Source organism: Castor canadensis, chromosome 5 (genome assembly GCF_047511655.1).
Source record: "Castor canadensis chromosome 5, mCasCan1.hap1v2, whole genome shotgun sequence".
In the NCBI taxonomy this organism is placed as follows: domain Eukaryota; kingdom Metazoa; phylum Chordata; class Mammalia; order Rodentia; family Castoridae; genus Castor; species Castor canadensis.
In genome coordinates this window covers 2,091,448-2,110,160 of record NC_133390.1, presented here as the reverse complement: position 1 = coordinate 2,110,160, position 18,713 = coordinate 2,091,448, and the positions used below count along the sequence as shown (strand labels likewise).

At 51.3% G+C, this 18,713-nt stretch overlaps 1 protein-coding gene across 1 annotated transcript; it reads left to right on the top strand.

Moving 5' to 3' along the window:
- The first annotated feature begins 1,792 nt into the window (after positions 1 to 1,792).
- On the top strand, positions 1,793 to 9,665 carry Gatd3 (glutamine amidotransferase class 1 domain containing 3). Its single transcript, XM_020172056.2, has 7 exons — positions 1,793 to 2,064; positions 2,172 to 2,224; positions 3,462 to 3,575; positions 4,675 to 4,794; positions 6,602 to 6,694; positions 8,140 to 8,296; positions 9,034 to 9,665. The coding sequence occupies exons 1-7, from the start codon at positions 1,903 to 1,905 to the stop codon at positions 9,160 to 9,162; spliced, it is 828 nt and encodes a 275-aa protein (XP_020027645.2). The 5' UTR covers positions 1,793 to 1,902; the 3' UTR covers positions 9,163 to 9,665.
- The last annotated feature ends 9,048 nt before the right edge of the window (positions 9,666 to 18,713 follow it).

The window sequence follows — 18,713 nt, the reverse complement described above, 5'->3', positions numbered from 1 at the left end:
ATCTTGTTCTGGGGAGTGGAGCTGATAACTGCCTGCCTACCACCCCAGCTGACAAGGCCATATGAGCTGGTGGGGGGAGGGGTGACACCCCATGTATTGGGAGCCACTGCTGTCACACCATCATAAGATTGTCAGGGTGTCCTGTAAGTGCTCTGGTCACCTGGAATGCACTCAGAGGCCTGCAGACCAGAGGTACGAGGCCCACGCTTGGGCCTGGGATCACTGGGGAGTTTGCTCCTACGCAGTATCTGTGTGCAATTTAGACTGGACAACAGAATCACAAGCTGTTACCTGCCCCATGCAGAATGGCCAGTATCTCTCCTCCTCACTTCAGGCTTTTTGGTGGGTATTGTGTGCGTGCTGCAGTGGGACCCAGGAGCCTCTGCCCTGGCTGTGTTCCAGGCCAGCAGCAGCATCCTGGCCTTACAGACCCCTTGAGTCAGTCTGCCTTGTAGCATTTCCTTTCCTGGACTGGAGCCAACTTGGTTTTAGTGCCATCCCATGGGTCTATCTGTAGTAGTGAACTGTACAACTTTATGTCCTCCTGTCATCCTTTGTGTTTGTTTTTGTGGTGCTGGGGACTGAATTCAGGGCCTTGCACATTCCAGGCAAGTGTTGTACCATATTCATCCCACCCCTCATCCATTTTGAACCTAAGTGTAATTTTCTCACACCAGAAGCAGGGCTCAGTCATCCTTTGGTCTCTTCAGTGGAATCCATCCATATTATCTGCTTTCTTCTGCTCCCTGTGACCACCTCCCTTTGGACAGCTGGATGTGGCCTGACTGGCCCCCTATTCTCACACCCTGTGTGGGTTGGGCAGATATGCTGTAGTGACCCCTAAACAGGCACCTGGACCTGATGCCTGCTTGCTTCAAACCCACGAACTGGAACTCCACAGAATTGTTTGGACAGTGCCCTGGACCCCAGTAAGGGTGCTGGGCCATGGTCCACCAACCCCTTTTCTGATCTGCACACATGTGCTGTGTACTCCCGGACCTGTCTATTTACACTTTGTGTCTTCTAAACATTAAAGGGGTGCTGTCCCTAGGTGGAAACAACTCCAGGCATCTGCTTTCCTGGATGTGCGCAGGGGAGAGGGAGAAGCTAGGACACCCATGGAAGCTTTCCCAGCAACGGGCAGGTTCAGAACGGCGTCCTGGGTCTGTCCCTAGAAATGGGAGGCTCGTATCTTACGTAATGTCTATTTGCTACTCTAGTTTCACCCCCACCCCCACGTCTTGCAGGACGCACAGTGAAGTTGTAACGGTGGAGAAAGTACCGGCTTTCCGTGTCTGCAGTCATCCAACAGAGACCATCGGAGTTAGGTGAAAACTTGAGCACTGGTAAATCAGAGGGAAGAGGAAAGCAGTCCTCAGTCCTCCGTCTGTGGACAGCGGCAGCCGCGCGTAGGGTGCGGGCGGAGGGGCCCGCAAAGCATGGACACAGCTTGATGACGCTGCGTTCAGTGTGGGGCGGCTATTGGGTTACGACGCTGATAAAGGTTAAAATCCGCTTTCAGGAATCTTGGGGCAGTGGTTTCGCATCCTAGGGACATGAACAGGAGGCGCTGAGGGCTGTCACAGGGGTGTGCGACCAGAAGGGCACGGACGACGGGCAGAAGGCGCCCTCCGGAGAATGCGCAGGCGCGGCCCCGCCTCCCGGCGCGCTCCGGGGGAACGGAATGGGGCGTGGTCTTGAGCGCCCACATCTACGCATGCGCGCCCCGCCCACCGGCGCGCGCTGCAGAAAACGGGGCGGGGCGTAGTCTCGCGCTTCTGTCACTGAGCACGCGCGGCTCCGCCCGCCGGCGCGCCGGAGGCCGCTAGTGCGCTGTCCTAGCTTGTTTTGCACGGTGCTCTGCTGCGCGTGACCCGTCCACCCCGCTGACCCCGCTCCGCCATGGCGGCCTTGAGGACTCTGGTGGCGCCGAAGCTAGCGGCAGCCTCCGCGCTCGCGTCCCTCCCCGGACGCCTGCGGCTGATCCCTTCCGACGGGCGTGCGCCCTCCCCACGCGCGGCCCTTCACGGCTCCGCGCCGCGCCCGGGGGCCAGGGTCGCGCTGGTGAGTATACGACGGCTGCTGCCCGGGTCCATCCCTTCTCAGGCTGGGCCCCCGCCGCCCCGGCTTGGCTGGCCCTCTGCCCGGGGTAAGAGCCCCTCCTCCCGCAGGTGCTGTCCGGCTGCGGAGTCTACGACGGGACGGAGATCCACGAGGCCTCTGCGTAAGTCCTCAGAGGAACCCTCTAATCGTTTAGGAAGAGCGTGCGTTTTAAATCCTGCCCTTGGGCTTGGGCAAAAGTTATTTTCGTTAGATAATCAGTGGACATTCTGTGGTTTTTGTTTTTTTCAGTAAATACATTTATCACAGATCGGGATCATTCTTAGCCGTGTTTAGCAAATGTTTCTTCCACGTGGGGAGCTAATTTCTATCCATTCGGTCCTCAGGAACGTGATTTTAATGGTTGCACCGTGTTCTGGGGTGTAGCTGTGTCATCTGTATGTGCCAGATAGTTTGTTCTAGTTTTCTGTTTTGCTGAAGTTACGTGAGCAGGACCAGCAGGGTATTCTACCTACCCACAGATCAGCTTGTTCCACGTGGTTCAGGGTAAATGGAGGTGGGGGAGGCTCTGCAGGACCTTCATCCTTAGGGCATAGCCGGTGTGCTCCTGGAAGTGGCCTCAGAGACAGTGAGCCTCCCAGTGACTGAGCTGGTGGACACAAAGGGTCAGATTGTGTTTCCCAGTTTTGTCTTAGGGAGAAAGCCTATGAGGTAGGAAATAAAACAGCCCCCCAGGTGGCTAGGGCCACAGCTTAACTGTCTGGTGCTGTGACCTTGAGTAGGTTACTCTGCATGACTTAGTGGCTTTCTCTATAAAAGGTACTAAGAGCAGTGTGTCTCATGTTTTGCCATTTCATATTGTAGCTAGTGCAGAGGAAGCCCTCATGAATGTCCAGGGTTGCCCCTGGTGGAATGAACTGCCTTTCTGTCCCTATGTCTCTCACCCTCAACACATAGCGGCAAAGTTGGGGGAAGATAGGAATTGGACTTCCTAAGTAGTGACCAGATACACTGTGCCCCTCTGGGTGTGTTGCACACACTGTTGCTGTGTCCTCTTGGGGCCCAAGTGGCCCTTAGTTGAAGGCAGAGCCCCTGGCAGCAGCCCGGGACCCTGAACACATTCAGAATGTGACACCTGTGGAGTCACTGATCCACCTGCACTCCAGTGTGTAAATGGGGTTGTTGGGACCAGATAATGTGCACAGCCTGCTTCTGTGAATCTGTCTTGTCCACAAAGGGGAGATGAGTAGAAGCAGTAGGCATTCAGGTTGTCAGCCAGCCATGAATTTGTAAAGCAAGTAGGACATGTGTAGCTAAAATCCCATGTGTGAAAACACATTAACGCAGGGTTTCTAGACTGTCATGTTTTGAAGTGTTGTCTTTGATTTCCTTTCATGCAGGATCCTGGTACACCTGAGCCGTGGAGGTGCTGAGGTTCAGATTTTTGCCCCTGATGTCCCTCAGATGCATGTGATCGACCACACCAAGGGGCAGCCTTCTGAGAATGAGAGCAGGTATGGGGCAGGGAAACCTTGAAAGAATTCCCTGTCATGGGCCACAGCTCCTGCAGCACAGCCTTTCTGGCTAGCTCAGTTTCAGCTGGTGGCCCGAATTTGCATTCAAAAGAATATCTCTCAAAGTGCTGTTGTAGAAATTCACTGTCCTTCTTCAGAGTATTTCATCTCCCCATACTTAGCACAAGTGAAAAACCTACCAGTCACCTGTGCTGAGTAAGGATGCTCGCCCCTTCCCTTCTTTGTAATGCAAAGCAGTGCGGCTCACTTTGGAGGCCTCCTTATTTATTGTGGCCCTCACACTTGGTTAGGCAGGCACTCTACCACTTGAGCCACTCCACCAGCCCTGTTTTATGTTGGGTATTTTTGAGATAGGGTCTCCTGAACTGTTTGGGGCTGGCTTCGAACCTCGGTCCTCCTGATCTCTGTCTCCTGAGTAGCTAGGATTATGGGTGTGAGCCACTGGCACCTGGCTGTATCTGCATTTCTGTTCCGAGGCACGTGTGCCCTGGCCTCTTCCCTTACCCCAAATGCAGGCTAATAGACCCTGCTGGGTGTGTCCCAGGTACCTTCCAGCTGGGTTCAGACAAGGAGGTGGGGGTTGAGATGGGAGACCTGGGGGAGAAGAATCCCAGGTTTTCCCACCTGCTGTTTCTCTGCCTGGGGGCCCTGGTCCCTGACGCCTGCCCCTATGCCACAAGCCTCGGGTGGGAGTAGCTTCCTGCTGTGGCTGACCCTTGGGTGGCTTTATGCATCCTGAGGAGTAGCATCCTAGTTCCCTGTACCACTGTCCATGGGATGCACTGAATTCTGTCTGTTTTAGGTATTTTGGAGGGGTTTCCATTTCCTAGTGGCCCCTGATTCCAGGTAATTTGGTACAGGTCCTGAGGTCCTAAAGGACACCAGGGTAGGGTTAGGTCCACTAGTATCCTTTTGCCTTTTCCAGGTGGCACTGGTAAATGCTGACTGGGAAGCACTAAGTTTCTACACATAGGCTGCGTTCCAGCTGTGAGGTGTGTGCAGGCCATGTGCCCCGTGCTACCTGTCTCCCGGCCCTGCTTGCACACTGATCCTTGTGTTGGTGTGTGCTTTTTCCCAGGAATGTTTTGGCAGAGTCAGCAAGGATCGCTCGAGGCAAGATCACTGATCTGGCCCAGCTCAGTGCAACCAACCATGATGCCGCCATCTTCCCTGGAGGCTTTGGAGCTGCCAAAAACCTGTGGGTGTCTGGAGTGTCACAGTCTCTAACATGGGGAGCTGCTGAGGGGTGGGGCCTGTGTGGTACTTTCTCTGTGAGGTGTGAATGTTTCTCTGCTCTCTCCTCTGAGCACTCTTGGCACTTGACAGCTGACAGGGTGGGTTAGGGGCCCTCTTCGCTTACCTCCATGCTAGGGGTGTGCATGTGGCAAAATCAGTTTCTGCTTACAGATCTGAGAGCAGTTCCTGGCAGAATTTGCAGCATGGAAGGCTGTTTCCTGGCTAGGCATCCTGTGTGACTGCCTGAAGGAGGGGGCTTTTCCTACTGGGCTGTCTGGGCGTCTGCTGTAGGCAATGACCATGGGCCATCTTTGGGTTGGGGTCCTTTTTACAATCCCTACTTCTTTTTCTCTTCTTGTGTGTTACTATGTCCTTCCGGTACTGGCCTCAGCATGTCCCTGCCTGAGAGGTGGGCTCACTGCTGATCGCCCAGGGAGAGCCTCTGCCCTGCCCTGCAGAGTTCTCAGGGAGTTTATGTCTCCGGGCAACCTGGACCTGAAAGTGAGGGACACATGGTTTCATTCCCTGATATGTAGCAAATCCCTTTCCTTTTTCTGAAACCTTAGGCTCCCTGACATTCAGGGTATGCCTTTCTGCAGATTCTGACCAGTTCTTAGCCCCTTTAGCAGCACCCAGGTCCACCTCGCTATGGAACTCCATTGCACTTCAGATCCACTCTCTGACCTGAAACCAGTGAGCTGATTAGCGCCCGTGTCAGGCAGCAGGCATGTGCCTTTCCTGGTGATTTCCCTACCATGACCGTCTTCAGGAGGACAAGGCAGGATGTGGGCGTCGGGTGGACTTTCACTTCAGTGGGTCAGCCTTTCTTTTCAGAAAGAATGAGCCAAGTTTACACACCACTCCTCTGGCCATTACCACTTTGCCTGATGGAGTGAAAAGCCAGTTGGAGATTTGCTAGGGGCCAAGTGTGCCAGCATGGCTGATGGCCCATGTGTACATCGTGCATGCACCATACTGCTGGTGGTGTCCTAGTTCCTGTTCTGTGCTGTGTTCTACTCAACAGTCTGGTTTAGACCTGGGTCAGGCACTATCTGCTCAACAGCAGCACAGATCTGCCCAGATAACAAGTGTTGCTGTTTGTTTTAATAACATGGTGAGGGTGGTGTTGGTGTGTGTTGTTTCAGGGTGGGATTTGGTAGGTATAGCACAAGTATGGCCCCTCCCACGCGGTCACCACATGAGGGTAGATGTCCCTCACTGCCAGGTTTCCACGCTGTGCAAGCAACCCTGGGGTAAGAGTCTTAGAGGAAGGGACATCACACAACAGGATCTGGCCCTGGAAGCTGGTTCCTGGCAGGATGCACCCACTTAGAGTTGGGACAGTGCAGAGCACCTGTGGCTCATGGCTCTTGGTCTCTACCCTAGGGCAGGAAGATGAGGCTTCGGTAATGTCTTCTCTTGTTTTTAGTGGAGTGCATCTTTTTACTACTTTTAGGCAGCTGCCTTTCTTTTTCTGAATTCCTTTCAAGGGCTTTCTTGCTGCCCTGGACTTGGAGGTGGAGTGTGGTCACAGCCTGGCCCTGCTAGTGGCTGGTGTCCTCCCTGCCACCTGCCTCTCACCTTCTGTGCTGCCATCTGAGACACAGGAAGTTGGGCACACAGGTCTGCAGTTGGGTGGGAGGGTGTCCTCGTGGGTGCATCCCCACGTGTTAGTGGTGTAGTAACTTCGGAGCTAGTGGGCGGTTGCTCAGCGTTGCAGCACGTGGGCTCTGCAGAAGCTGCTGAGGAGGGCTCTCCCCTTGTCGCAGGAGCACGTTTGCGGTGGACGGAAAAGACTGCAAGGTCAATAAGGATGTGGAGAGAGTCCTGAGGGAGTTCCACGGGGCTGGGAAGCCCATCGGGTAGGTGCAGGACCCTGGGGTAGGGTGGCCTCTGGCTCTCGGGCGGGAGCTGCGGTCCTGGGCTGAACTGCTGAACTGCTTCCTCTTGAGTGAGGGAGGGAGTTCTCTGGATTCTTGCTACCTCCGCAGCTCCAGAAGTTCTGTGGTTACGCTGTCACATTAACTTCTGGCAGCAGTGCAGGAAGGAGGACCTCCTCTCCCCCTTGTGGAGACTCAGAATTCTCCTGGCTTCCAGAATGTTCCCAGTCCACCCCTCATGGCCCCAGCCTTCCCCTACTGCCGGTCAGAGTGGTCCCTCTTCGTCACTGAGGGATGCATGCCTTTCCCTGCCTGTGACGTGAGGCCTGGTCCTGAGGCTAGGGCCCATACAGGGTCCTTTTGTGGGCTCACCTGAACTTACCAGTGACATGGGCCGTGGCCCTCAGTCTTGTGGCTCAGAGGTCACTAGAGGGAGGTAGTGTCAGTTGTACCTGTTCTTTTGGGGGAAGGAGGGTTTGTGGGTTTTTTGGTGGGTCTGGGAATTGATTTCAGGGCCTCTTGATATCTAGGCAGATGCTGTACCACTTGAGCCACTCTGCCAGTCCTTTTTGCTTTGTTTATTCCTGAGACAGGGTCTCACTTTATATCTGAGCTGGCTTGGACTGCAGTGCTCTTACTGTTACTCCATGTAGCTAGAGTTACAGGCATAAGCCACAGCACCAGCCATTGATTGAGATGGGGTCTTGAGAACTTTTTGCCTGGGTTGGCATTGAATTGCAGTCCTCTCGATCTCTGCCTCTTTGGTGGCTGGGATATAGGCTTGAGACACCACACCTGGCCTGTTGTGATGTTTTAATAAGTATATGTGATCATTTCTAGTGGTGCTATTAGGCTCAGTGAGGCTGCTTCCATGATGTCTGCTGAAGGAGCCTGGGAGGATCTGGCAAGAGTGGGGCCAGGGGGAGCAGACATGGTGGGTGCAGTGGGGCAGAAGTGGACCTGGGCATAGCACTTGGCTCTGCACACTTCTGAGGATCACAGCACAGGTTAGAGGTCAAGGCTGCTGATGCAAACTGTGACCCTGTTGTGCTTCCCTGTAGAGATGGGATCTGGTTTGAATGATATCTACTGTATGTGACAGACCACCCCAGAGCAGGCTGGGCCTTGCCCCCTTCTGTTACCTGCTCTGAGATGACTCCTGTACTCACGACAGTGGTGGGACTGGGCGTCCCATAGGGCCAGAGGGCTGTGGGGGAGCTCAACCTTAGCAGGGCCCCTCAGCTCCCCTTGTGGCCACCTCTCCCTAGGACCACCCAAGTCCTGGGGCCTGGGTGCCCTGAGGGAATGTTCAAGACATGGAGAGCTGGGGTCACAGCCTGGGGCAGGGAAGACTGCACAGTGCCCGCTGACTCAGTGGGTCCAGCTTCCGTTCATCAGGCCTGTGCTGACAAACCCTCTTTTTTCAGCTTGTGCTGCATCGCGCCTGTCCTCGCAGCCAGAGTGCTCCGAGACATCGAGGTCACTGTGGGTCATGAACAGGAGGAGGGCGGCAGGTGGCCTTACGCTGGGACTACAGAGGCCATCAAGGCCCTGGGTGCAAAGCATTGTGTGCAGGGTGTAACCATATCCTTTCTGGTAGCCAGTCTCTGCAGGGGAGGGTGGCACATTGAACTCCCCTCCTTTGGCCTTTTGGAACACCCTTGGTGATGGCCTCTCCCCAGGAACTGTACTTGCTGGTCTCACTGTGGGATGTCTCCTGGGCAGGTGGGCAGGGTAAGTGCCTTGGGGGTGGCTGGTGAGCAAGGAGTCCATGGTTATGTTTCTGCACCTGTCTGTTGAGGCTGCATATCAAGTGTCCATGACGTGCAGCACGCCCCAGGCCTGGAGTACAGCAGGTTTGCACGCCAAGGGCACAGGCAGCCTGTAGGGAGCATCCAGGGAGGACCCCAAGACCGAGAGGGCTGGGAGCTGCTTGCTGGTGACTGCAGTGTGAGAACAGTGTGGGAGAAGTGTCCAGCAGGGTCCTGGCCTGCTCTGGTGGGGGAGCCTGGGTTCCGAGGGCTGTTGGCTTCCTTGTGGAGCCACAGGAACCTGTTATAGCTGAGGATGAAACCCAGGGCCTGGCCTGTGCATGCTAGGCAAGCATCATCAAACCACGCCCCAGCCCTTCCCTTGTGTTTAGTTGCATGGCACAGGTAGCACAGTGACCGGGGTGGTCGGCAGAGGTTGACCTAAGAGAACCGCTTTGAGAATGCTGTGGCCATGCCACTGAGGTTGGCAAGCAGTGGGCAGGCCAAGGCTTTCGCCTAAAACTCCCTCTGGTCCTTGAGGGTCATAGTTTTTCCCTAACTCCTGTGCACGAAGCTCACGTGGACAAGAAAAATAAGGTGGTCACGACCCCGGCCTTCATGTGTGAGACCTCACTCCACCACATCCACGACGGGATCGGAGCCATGGTGAAGAAGGTGCTGGAACTCACGGGAAAGTGACATGCTGCTGATGGACCGTCTCCAAGCCGGGCCTCTGGCAGGACTTGCTTTTGTGTTTAGAGCTGTAGGTGTTTCCTGCTGTATGCAGGTGGCTCAGCTTTACTCCTTTCACGTGGACAAGAGTCCACACCCCGGCTCCACTGACCCTGAGGAGCAGTGGTGACTTGCCTCACCGTGTGTCCTGAAAACTGAGATGTAAATCTGGTAGAGAAATACCGTTCCATGCTCTTAGGTTCGGTGGTTCAAGATACTTAGGTTTTGGAAGAAAAAAAAATTTCAAGGCTACAAGTCTGATAATCAGAAAACCAGAAGTACCACATTTCTGGTTTAAAAAATGTTCTCTGAAGTAAATATGTGCTAATTAAAACAAGGGAATTTCTGCAGCAGGCAGTCCCTTTAGCCATGGAGATTTAACTCCTTTCCACTGTGGGAACTTCAGACAGCTGTGTTTCAGGCCTGCTGAAACTGGCGATGGGAGGTACAAATAAAGCTCCTTAAACTAACCCAGGCTCTCTGAAAAGGAGCCTTCACTAATGCAGAGGAAATCACTAATGCTCGGCCTCTGGATGTGACTGTGAAGTTGACACCTAGCCATGGGATCTTTGTGTGGCAAAGCTTGTGTTAAAAAGGAAAAATGCAGGAGGCTGGTGTGTGATGGGGGGAACATGTCTCAGCTGGAAGACTGGCTGGCTGCATACTTCACCCATTCCAGAGCATTCTTTCCCTTCTGATCCAGCATAGGTGGGGGTAGGCAGCCCTGGGCAGGTGGATTGCTAGAAAGTTATCCCCTGTGGTCTAGTTTTCAGGTGCTGGCCAGAGCTAGCTTTAGGCCTGCAGGGAGGGCAACGTAGAGCCTTGTTTACTTGGAATCTCCCCTATTGCAGGAGGGAAACTGACCTACAGTGCCTCTGTAGGGGAGGTTGGCCCCTACTGTTCCCCACACTGGAGGAGTTTCTGGAACCTTCACAGCCCCAGTTCTTGGCAGCCTGTCTGTTGCACTGCAGCTGGGTCTCGGAAGGCCTCACAGGACCAGAGCCCACGGCACCTACCATGCTGGCTAGGAGAGCCCTTGTCTGAGGTGGCTGCAGAGCTTGCTTAGGCTTTGGCTTCCCTGTCTTTGTAAGCACGTTTATGGGAACTAGACACTGTGAATCTCCACAGTGAACTCGTCGCAGAGCCACCGTTCACACTTGGCGTGACAGTGCCAACCCCAGGCCACATGACAGTTCACATGGAGGGACTCCTGCCTGCCACAGTGCATCACCACACCTGTGCTCTGATGGCAGGAAGCCTTTCCCCTCATGGCTTCTCTCCTGTGCGTCCTCCCTTGGGTAAGTGCTCCCCAGGGTTGTCTACCTGGCCTGTTCCGGTGGGTGTTCCCATAGGTCTCCTGTTCCCCCATGCTTCACACCTCGTGGGAGCCATGTGCAGTGGACTGTGTGTGTTTCACTTCGGTACCTGATGTCAAGCCATTTTCCTAAGGGTCTGTGCTCCTCGACGTTCCCTCTGGCAACGCTTGGGTGCTCTGCTTCCTCACCATCTCATTGGCACCTGAGTCCCTCAGGATCTTTGGCCATAAGGGTGGTGATGGCATCCCTGAGGTTTTTGTTGGCATCTCCTGTGCTGGTGGCCTCTGGGTGTCCCTTTGGTAAAATGCCTGCTTGGCCCCCTTGTCTCTTCTGTTTGCTGGCTGGAGTTCCTTATGCAGTCCAGGTGCAACTCCTCTGTTGGGTGAGAGGATTTGTGGCTCTCCTTTGTGGATTCTGGTAAGCAAGCACACCCCGGTTTGCTTCTGCTGAGGAAACTTCTCCCCCATCACAAATCCTCTGTCCTCGCTGTCCCTGGAAGCTGTGTCACATCCCCTTCATGTCAGACCAGCAGTCAGTTGTGAGCCCACCACTGGACTTGCCTTTCCTGGAAATGCCACAGAGGTACCAGCTGAACACAGAGCTACAGTGGCCAAGAAACTCACTACAGGGCAGAGACAGGTGCCATGTGGACCCCACAGCCACACCCACATAAGGCCTCTCACTTGGCTGGGGCATTCTTAGCCACTATGGGATCGTAAAGTACCCAAAATGGAACTCAGACTCAGGAGGTGACTGGGCGCCTGATTTCTCTCCCTCCTTCACCTTAGGTGTGCCACCACAGGGCAGGGAACCAGAGGGAGATGAGGACTTGAAGAAGTGCTAGGGAACTGACCTGTTAGCTAGCACTTGCATGGTCCTATGGACGCACCCTTAGGCTGCCTTTACTCTGATGTGAAAATATCTGATTCAAAGATGCAGTACCAAGCATCTTTTCTCCTCCCTGCTTCCCATGGTCATGACCACCGATGCTCAGTGCTTCTGAGAGGCTGCACCATGGTCTCTGCACCTGTTGAGGTAGCCCTAGCCCCTGGGAGGCTTCCTGCAACATCCCTCCTGTGCAGACAGACTCTGCCTGCCTAGGGTCTGCAGGTGAGGCTGAGTCAGGGTGCAGGAACATGCTGGAACCTGTGCTTTGTTAGTTTAGGTAGTTCTGGGTCATTGGAAAGCCCAATGAGGGGTCTGAGCCAGCAGTGCCAGCCATGACTTGTGTGGCGGGGAGTAGTGCATGCCAGGAGCCATTCAGGTGATGGGGAGACTAGCGAACATGCCCCCAGTCCTTATGGAGCTGGGACAGGCATGCCAGCACACAGTCTGCTTAGTACCAGGGACTGTTAGAACAGGATGTAAGGACAAGCTAGGAAGGAGTGGGCACTTCCAGGAATGGGCAAGATGGTTAGGGGAGGGGACAGAGGCCCAGTGGGGAGAGAAGCCAGCCAGAGAGTTGATGGATAGCCCTAAGTGGGTGAGAGGAGGTACTAGTGACTGGTGCAAGACCTAGAGGTTACTAGATCCTAGAGATCACTCAGCCCCAGAGAGGCTGCAGATTTGGTGGTTTTGGGCACGACCACCAGGGGGCGCAGCAGACCTGTCTGGGGGTCACACCCCAGGCTCCTGAGCCACCTCTGGCAGCACCATCAGGACTAGTGCTTGTCGTTTTCAGAAGCCTTCCTGGGACCCCACATGTCCTACACCTGTGCCCTGTCTCTCTGGTCTTTTTCCAGGCACCTCCACCCAGGTCACTGGGCTCTAGGCTGAGGATGTGCCAAGTTCTCAGCTGCTCCCTACCTGCTCCACCATTCCCAGCTGTTTCACAACTGCTCTTCCTTCCATTTCTGCTTTCCACCCTTCCCACTTGCTCCTCCTTCCCACCGCTCGACTCCCTGCACCTGATCCAGGTGTCCCTCTCAGCCCTTATTCCCTGAGGAGGTCTCCTAACCTCCAGGCCATCTTGGGCCCCTCTCCTTCCTCTTTCCCTCCTCCCTATCTCCAGACCCCTGTCCAGTGAGGCCTCCACCTCCAACCCTTCTTGACTGTGGACTCTCCATCCACTGGATGCCAAGTGTGGAGCAGAGCTCCACACATGCTCCTTCCTGCCTCCATCTTGGGACCATGGTAGACGCTCTCTGCCATAAACTGGTTCCAGGTGCTCCACCCCTGTGCCCACTTTAGTCACCAGGCCACACCTGGACCCCTGCAGCTCCCTGTGGCCTCTCCTTCCACACCGCCTTCACCCTCCAGCCCCTAGCACTGTGTCACTGTGCTGAGAGGATGTCTCTACTCCCTGGCCAAGCAGATGCCCCTCTCCTGCTGCTCTCTCTTGGATAGCTGTCACTGGCTTGTCATCTGTCTTCCCAATGCACAGAGAGCTGAGGGTAGTCACCAAGTTGGTTCACACATTGTGGTCTCCCAGGCACAGGTCCACCCCCAGCCCTAAAGGTGGTGGACTCCTGACATGAATCATGCTGTGTAACTGGAGGCCTAAGGCCCATGACCAGACGTGCCTGCCCTCGAGCTGTCTCCAAGACACCCCCCACCTCCATGCCTTCCTCATCCTGTATGACTTCCCATCATACCAAGCTGTTTGCATTTTTCAAAAATAGGCTTTTTTAGAGCAGTTTTGGATTCATAGCAAAACTTGTGGAAGGTGCAGAGATTTCCCTGCTTCCCCTCAGTCTCCGTCATTATTAGTCCCCCCAGGGAGTATGTTTGTTACAATTGAACCCACATTGGCACACCATTGTCACCCATAGGCCATGGTTTGCGTCAGGATTCACTCGTGTTAGACGTTCTATGAGTTGGACAAATGTTCAAGGACATAGCCACCACTGCAGTGTCTTACAGAATAGTTTTGCTGCCCTAAAAGTCCTCTCTGTACCACCTCCTCATCCCTCACTCTCCCCCAGCCCCTAACAACCACCAGCTGTTTTGTGTCTCTGCAGTTTTGCATTTTCCAGAATGTTGCATACGTGAAATCCTACAGTTTGCAGTCTTTTTAGATTGGCTTCTTTCACTTACTAATATGAATTTAAGGTTCTTCCGTGTATATTCTTAGCTTGTTAGCTCATTCTCAGTGCTGAATACTATTCCATTGTCTGGATATACCACTGTCCATGCACTCATCTACTGAAGGATAAAGTTGCTATAAGCATCCGTGTGTGGGGTTTTGAGTGGACATGGGTTTCCAACTTCTTTGGGTCAATACAAGGAATGCAATGTGGTATTTGCCTCTGTATATCTTCTTTGGCAGGTGTTTGTTGAGGGGTTTTGACCATTTTAGTTGGTTGTTCATTTTCTGATTTTTTGGGGTTTTTTTTTTTTTTTGGCATTATTGGGGTTGAACTCAGGGCCTACCTCCACCAGCCCTTTTTTGTGATGGGTTTTTTTGGAGATAGGGTCTTGGGAAGTATTTGCTTGGGCTGGCTTTGAACCACAAGCCTCCTGATCTTTGCCTTCTGAGTAACTGGGATTACAGGCGTGAGCCACCAGCCCCAGCTGTTTTCTGTTGTAAGAGCTCTTTGTAGTTTGGTTAACAGTTCTTTAGCAGAGCCCTCTTTTGCTGTTATTTCCCCCAGTCTGTGGCTTGTCTCCTCACTTTTTTGACGTCGTCTTCACAGAGCAAAAGTTCTTCATTTTAATGAAGCCCCGCTGACCAACAGTTTCTTTCATGTGTTGTGCTTGAAGTATTGTAAAAGATCTTCACCAAACCCAAGGTCATCTAGAATTCTCTCCTGGGTAATCTTCTGCAAATTCCATAGTTTTTGTTTTATATTTAGATCTGTGGTTCATTTTAAAAGGTTTTTATTTAGATTATTTTTTTTCCCATGTGGCTGTCCAGTTGTTGAGCACTTTGTTGAGAAGACTGTCTTCGCTCTGTTATACTGCCTTTGCCCCACCGTCAAAGATCAGTGGGCCGAGTTTGTGTGGGTCTGTTTTTGGGCTTTTCATTCTCTTCCATTGGTCTGTTTGTTCTCTTGCCAGTGCCACACATCTTGATTACTGTGGCCTTACAACAAGTCTTAAAGGTGGGTAATGTGTTTCCTTCAAAAATATGCCGGCTCTTCTGGGAATTTTGCCTCAGGAGATACACTTTAGAACCCTTTGCTACTACCATAAAATAACCTGCTGGGATTGTGCTGAATCTGCAGGTAAGTCATTATCTTGACAATGCTGAGTTGTCACCCATGACCATGGGATATCTTTCCATTGTTTATATCTTCTCTGATTTCTTTCATCAGACTTCTGTGCTTTCCATACATCTTGTGCATATTAGGCTTATACCTAAGTGTTTCTTACTAGGGTCCAAATGTAAATGTTACTGTATTTTTAATTTTGAATTCCAGTTGTATATAGGAATGCAATTGACTTTGGTGTGTTAACCTTGTATTCTGAACCTTGCTATAATTGTTTAGTGGTTCCAAGAGGGTTTTTTGTTGTTGTTGTTTTGTGGTTTTTTTTTTTTCCTTTTGGCTATTTCTTTGGACTTTTTACATAGTCATTTCTGTCTGCCAAACAAAGATAGTTTTATTTCTTCCTTCCCAGTCTGTGTGCCTCTTATCCCCTTTTCTTGTCTTGTATTAGCTCAGACTTCCAGTATGATGTTGAAAAGGAGCGTTGAGAGGGACATCCATCCTCGTTCCTGTTCTTAGCAGGAGAGCTCCAAGTTTCTCACCATTGGCTATGATGTCAGCTATAAGTGATTTATAGATATCTTTATCAAGTTGAGGAAATTTCCTCTATCACTAGTTTGTTGAGTTTTTGTCAGTAATTGGTAAATGTTTTTTCTGGATCTGTTGAGGTGATCATGTGTTTTCTTCTTTTTTAATCAGTTGAGGTAATGGGTTACATTCGTTGTTCTCTAGGTGTTGAACCAGCTTTTCTTATCTGGGACAAATCCCACTTGCTTACGGTATCCGTTCTTTCACATTGTTGGATTTGATTTTGCTGATATTACTAAGGATTTTTTTCATGTGTGTTCATGGGAGATATTGGTCTGAAGTATGTGTGTATGTGTCAGTATTGGGGATTGAACTCAGGGCCTCATACTTGCTGGGCAGGTACTGTGCCACTTGAGCCGTACCTCCAGTTCTGGCCTCCTTTTGAGATGGCGTCTACTAACTGCCCAGACTGGCCTTGAACTGCATTCTCCTGTCTGCCTCCCAAGTTGCAGTTTCCTTTTCTTGTAATGACTTTGTCTGGTTTTGATATCAGGGTAATTCTGACTGTGTTAGACATATTCCTTCTGTTTCTGTCTCTGAAAGAGATGGTAAGGAATTGGTAGAAGTTGGTAGAATTTGCTAGTGGACCCATCTGGGGCTGGTGTGTTCTGTTTGGAAGGTTATTGATTAATGGTTCGATTTAACAGACAAAGCCTTTTCACATTGTCTGGTTCTCCCTAGGTGAGTTTTGACAGATTGTGTCTTTCGTTTTTTGGGGGGCAGTACTGGGGTTTGAACTCAGGACTTCAAATGCTTGCTAGGCAGGTGCTTTACCACCTAAGCCACTCTGCCAGCCTGTATTGTGACTTTTCAAAAATCATTCCATTTTACACAGGTTTCAAGTTTGTGAATATAGAGTTGTTCATGATATTCAATGTCCTTGGGATCCAAGTGATGCTCCTGCTTACTTTTTTTGTTTTTTTGTTTTTGTTTTTGTTGTTATTTTGAGACAGGGTCTCACTGTCTAGACCAGCTGGCCTGGAACTTGCTATGTAGCCCAGTCTGACCTTGAACTCAGTGATTCTCCTGTCTCAGCTTCCCAAGTGCTGGACTTAGGCTGGAGGCATGACTCAGCTGTAGCAGAGAACTTGGCCTAGCAAGTGTGAGGCCCTGAGTTCAAACCCCAGTACTGCCAAAAAACCCCAAATGCTGGTATTACATGCATGTGCCCCCATGCCTGACCCCTCTTCCATTTCTTATATTCATAATTTGTTTCTTCTGTGCTTTTTCTCATCTTGACTAGAAGCTTACTGATTTTATTGATCTTTTCAGAGAACCAGCTTTTGGTTTGTTGAACTTTATCTATTGATGCCCTAGTACTGATCTCATTGCTTTGTTCTCTGCATTTTATTATTCCTTTTCTCCTGTCACTTCAGTGTCATTGGCTCCTCTTCCAGTCTCCCAAGGTAGAAGTTTAGGTTTGATCTTTCTTCTTTTCCAACATTGCTGAAAATTTCCCCCAACCACTGTTCTCACTGCATCCCACAATTATGATTAATGTATTTTCATTTTCATTTAGGTCAAAATATTTTAAAATTCCTCTTCAGGTTCCGTTCTTGACTACACATTATGTAGATGTGGACTGCTTAATCTCCAAGTGTTTGGGGGTTTCCAGCGTCTGCTCTTCCTGATTCCCTGCTCAGTTTCGTTGTGGTCACTGGGGAGCAAATGCTGTCCTTTAAACTAAGGTGTGCTCTGCGATCGGAACTTGGTCTGTTTTGGTGAAAGATGTGTGTCCCACTGTTGCAGGGTGAATGCAGCTGTAGCCATCCAATGTTGGGTTGACGTCAGCTCTGTCCTCACCGATTTCCTGCTGTTGATCTGTCCCTTTCCCGTGGAGAGGAGGCCCTGTCTGTTTTCCCACGTGTTTTGACCACGCCGTTGTTGGGCGCATGTTCATCTTTCTAAAGTGCTAAGGGCTGTCAAGTCTTTTCTCCTTTATGGAAAGCCCTCTTTATCCCTGCTAGCTCCTTGCTGTGAAGCCTTCTCTGTCTGAAATTAATAGGGCTCCTTCTGCTTTTCTTTTGGTTACTCCAAGAATGGTATATCTTTCTCAAACAATTTTGTTTTAAAATCTGTATGGCTATATTTAAAGTGGTTTTCTTGTAAACAACATATACTTGGGTCTTGTTTTTTGATCCACCCCACAGTGTCAGTATTTCCTTGGGGCGCTTAGACCGCTGTGGTGGGAGGTGTTTATTGGCATAGTTTATTTGTTTCTGTTTTTTGTTTGTTCCTTTGTTCTTTGTTCCTGCTTTTGTCTTCCACTTTTTTGACCTTCTCTGGGGGTTTTCATTTGGGGTTTGTTTTCGTGTGGGTGTTTTGGTTCCGGGGATCGAACCCAGGGCTTGTGGATGCTGAGCACGTGCTCTGTCACTGAGCTAGTCCCTCAGCCCTTTGTGGTTTTATGTGCATTGTGTGCAATTCTGCTTCCTGTCCTGTCTTAGCATATCAATTAGACTCCTTTTTTTTTTAACTGTCTTTAGTGGTTGCCCTAGAATTTGCAGTGTACATATACCACTAATGCAAGTCCACTTTCAAATAACACCTTATGGCCTCGTGGGTAGCACAAGTATCTTTAAATCACAACCGGTTCCTGACTCCCGCTCTTGTCCCTGATATCACTTGTAGTGAGCCAGTGCATAGTCAGTAACAGATAGTGTTACTGTTACTTTTAACAAACTTGTATCTGTTACATGGACTAAATTAAGAATAAGAAAAATAAAGTTTTCATTTTGCCTTCACTGTTTCTTTTTTCAGGCCTTCTTTCACTTGGGTCTGAGTGTCCCTCCTCAGAAGAGCTCATCACATCTCTTATAAGATGACTTTGCTGACAGCACATTCTCTTAGTTTTTGTCTGTGAAACAGTCTCTTCCTTCCCGACTGCAGATTTGGCTGTATACAGAAAAATCTTTCTTTCTTTCCACTCTGCTGACTTCTCAATGGCGCTGTTACCAGAGGGTTGGGTTTGTTCTTCCTGGCCCCTTGCTGGAGAAGACACCCTTTCTCAGATTTCCGTGGAGCTCGTTTCTGACTCTGACTCCTGCCTTGGAATGCTGTGTGGCTAGCTGAATATTTTCTCACCTCGAGGTCACTCAGGCCTTTGGGGGCCCAGAGCTGGAGGAGCCCCCATTCCTACTGGAGTGAACCAGTGGCTGAATGTACTAACATGCCAGTGTCCTGTCAGCAGGGCCCAAACACCTGTCTGTCCAGGCAGGTGGTCAAAGAGAAAGGAGTGAGGTAGTGGCGTAGTGGCAGGGGTGCAGAGGCCACAGACTAGCCAGAGCTCTGAGAATTCCAAGTGGATGTGCCAGGTGGGTTGGCCATCTTACCTGGTGGCTGCCCCTGGCTATGTAGATGCTCACTGATGGAGGGAGTGTGCTGAGGAATAGGAGGATGGGAGAACAAGAGGGAGATACCCTGGAAAGGGGCTTCCAGAGGAGCCTCTGGTGTAGGGTAGGCTGAG

Excerpts from the sequence above, each read along its gene's own strand:
- Gatd3 (XM_020172056.2), top strand. The coding sequence starts at position 1,903 with ATGGCGGCCTTGAGGACTCTGGTGGCGCCGAAGCTAGCGGCAGCCTCC. Across the intron at positions 2,065-2,171 it reads CGGGGGCCAGGGTCGCGCTG|GTGCTGTCCGGCTGCGGAGT; the intron begins GTGAGTATACGA and ends CTCCTCCCGCAG. Across the intron at positions 2,225-3,461 it reads GAGATCCACGAGGCCTCTGC|GATCCTGGTACACCTGAGCC; the intron begins GTAAGTCCTCAG and ends CCTTTCATGCAG.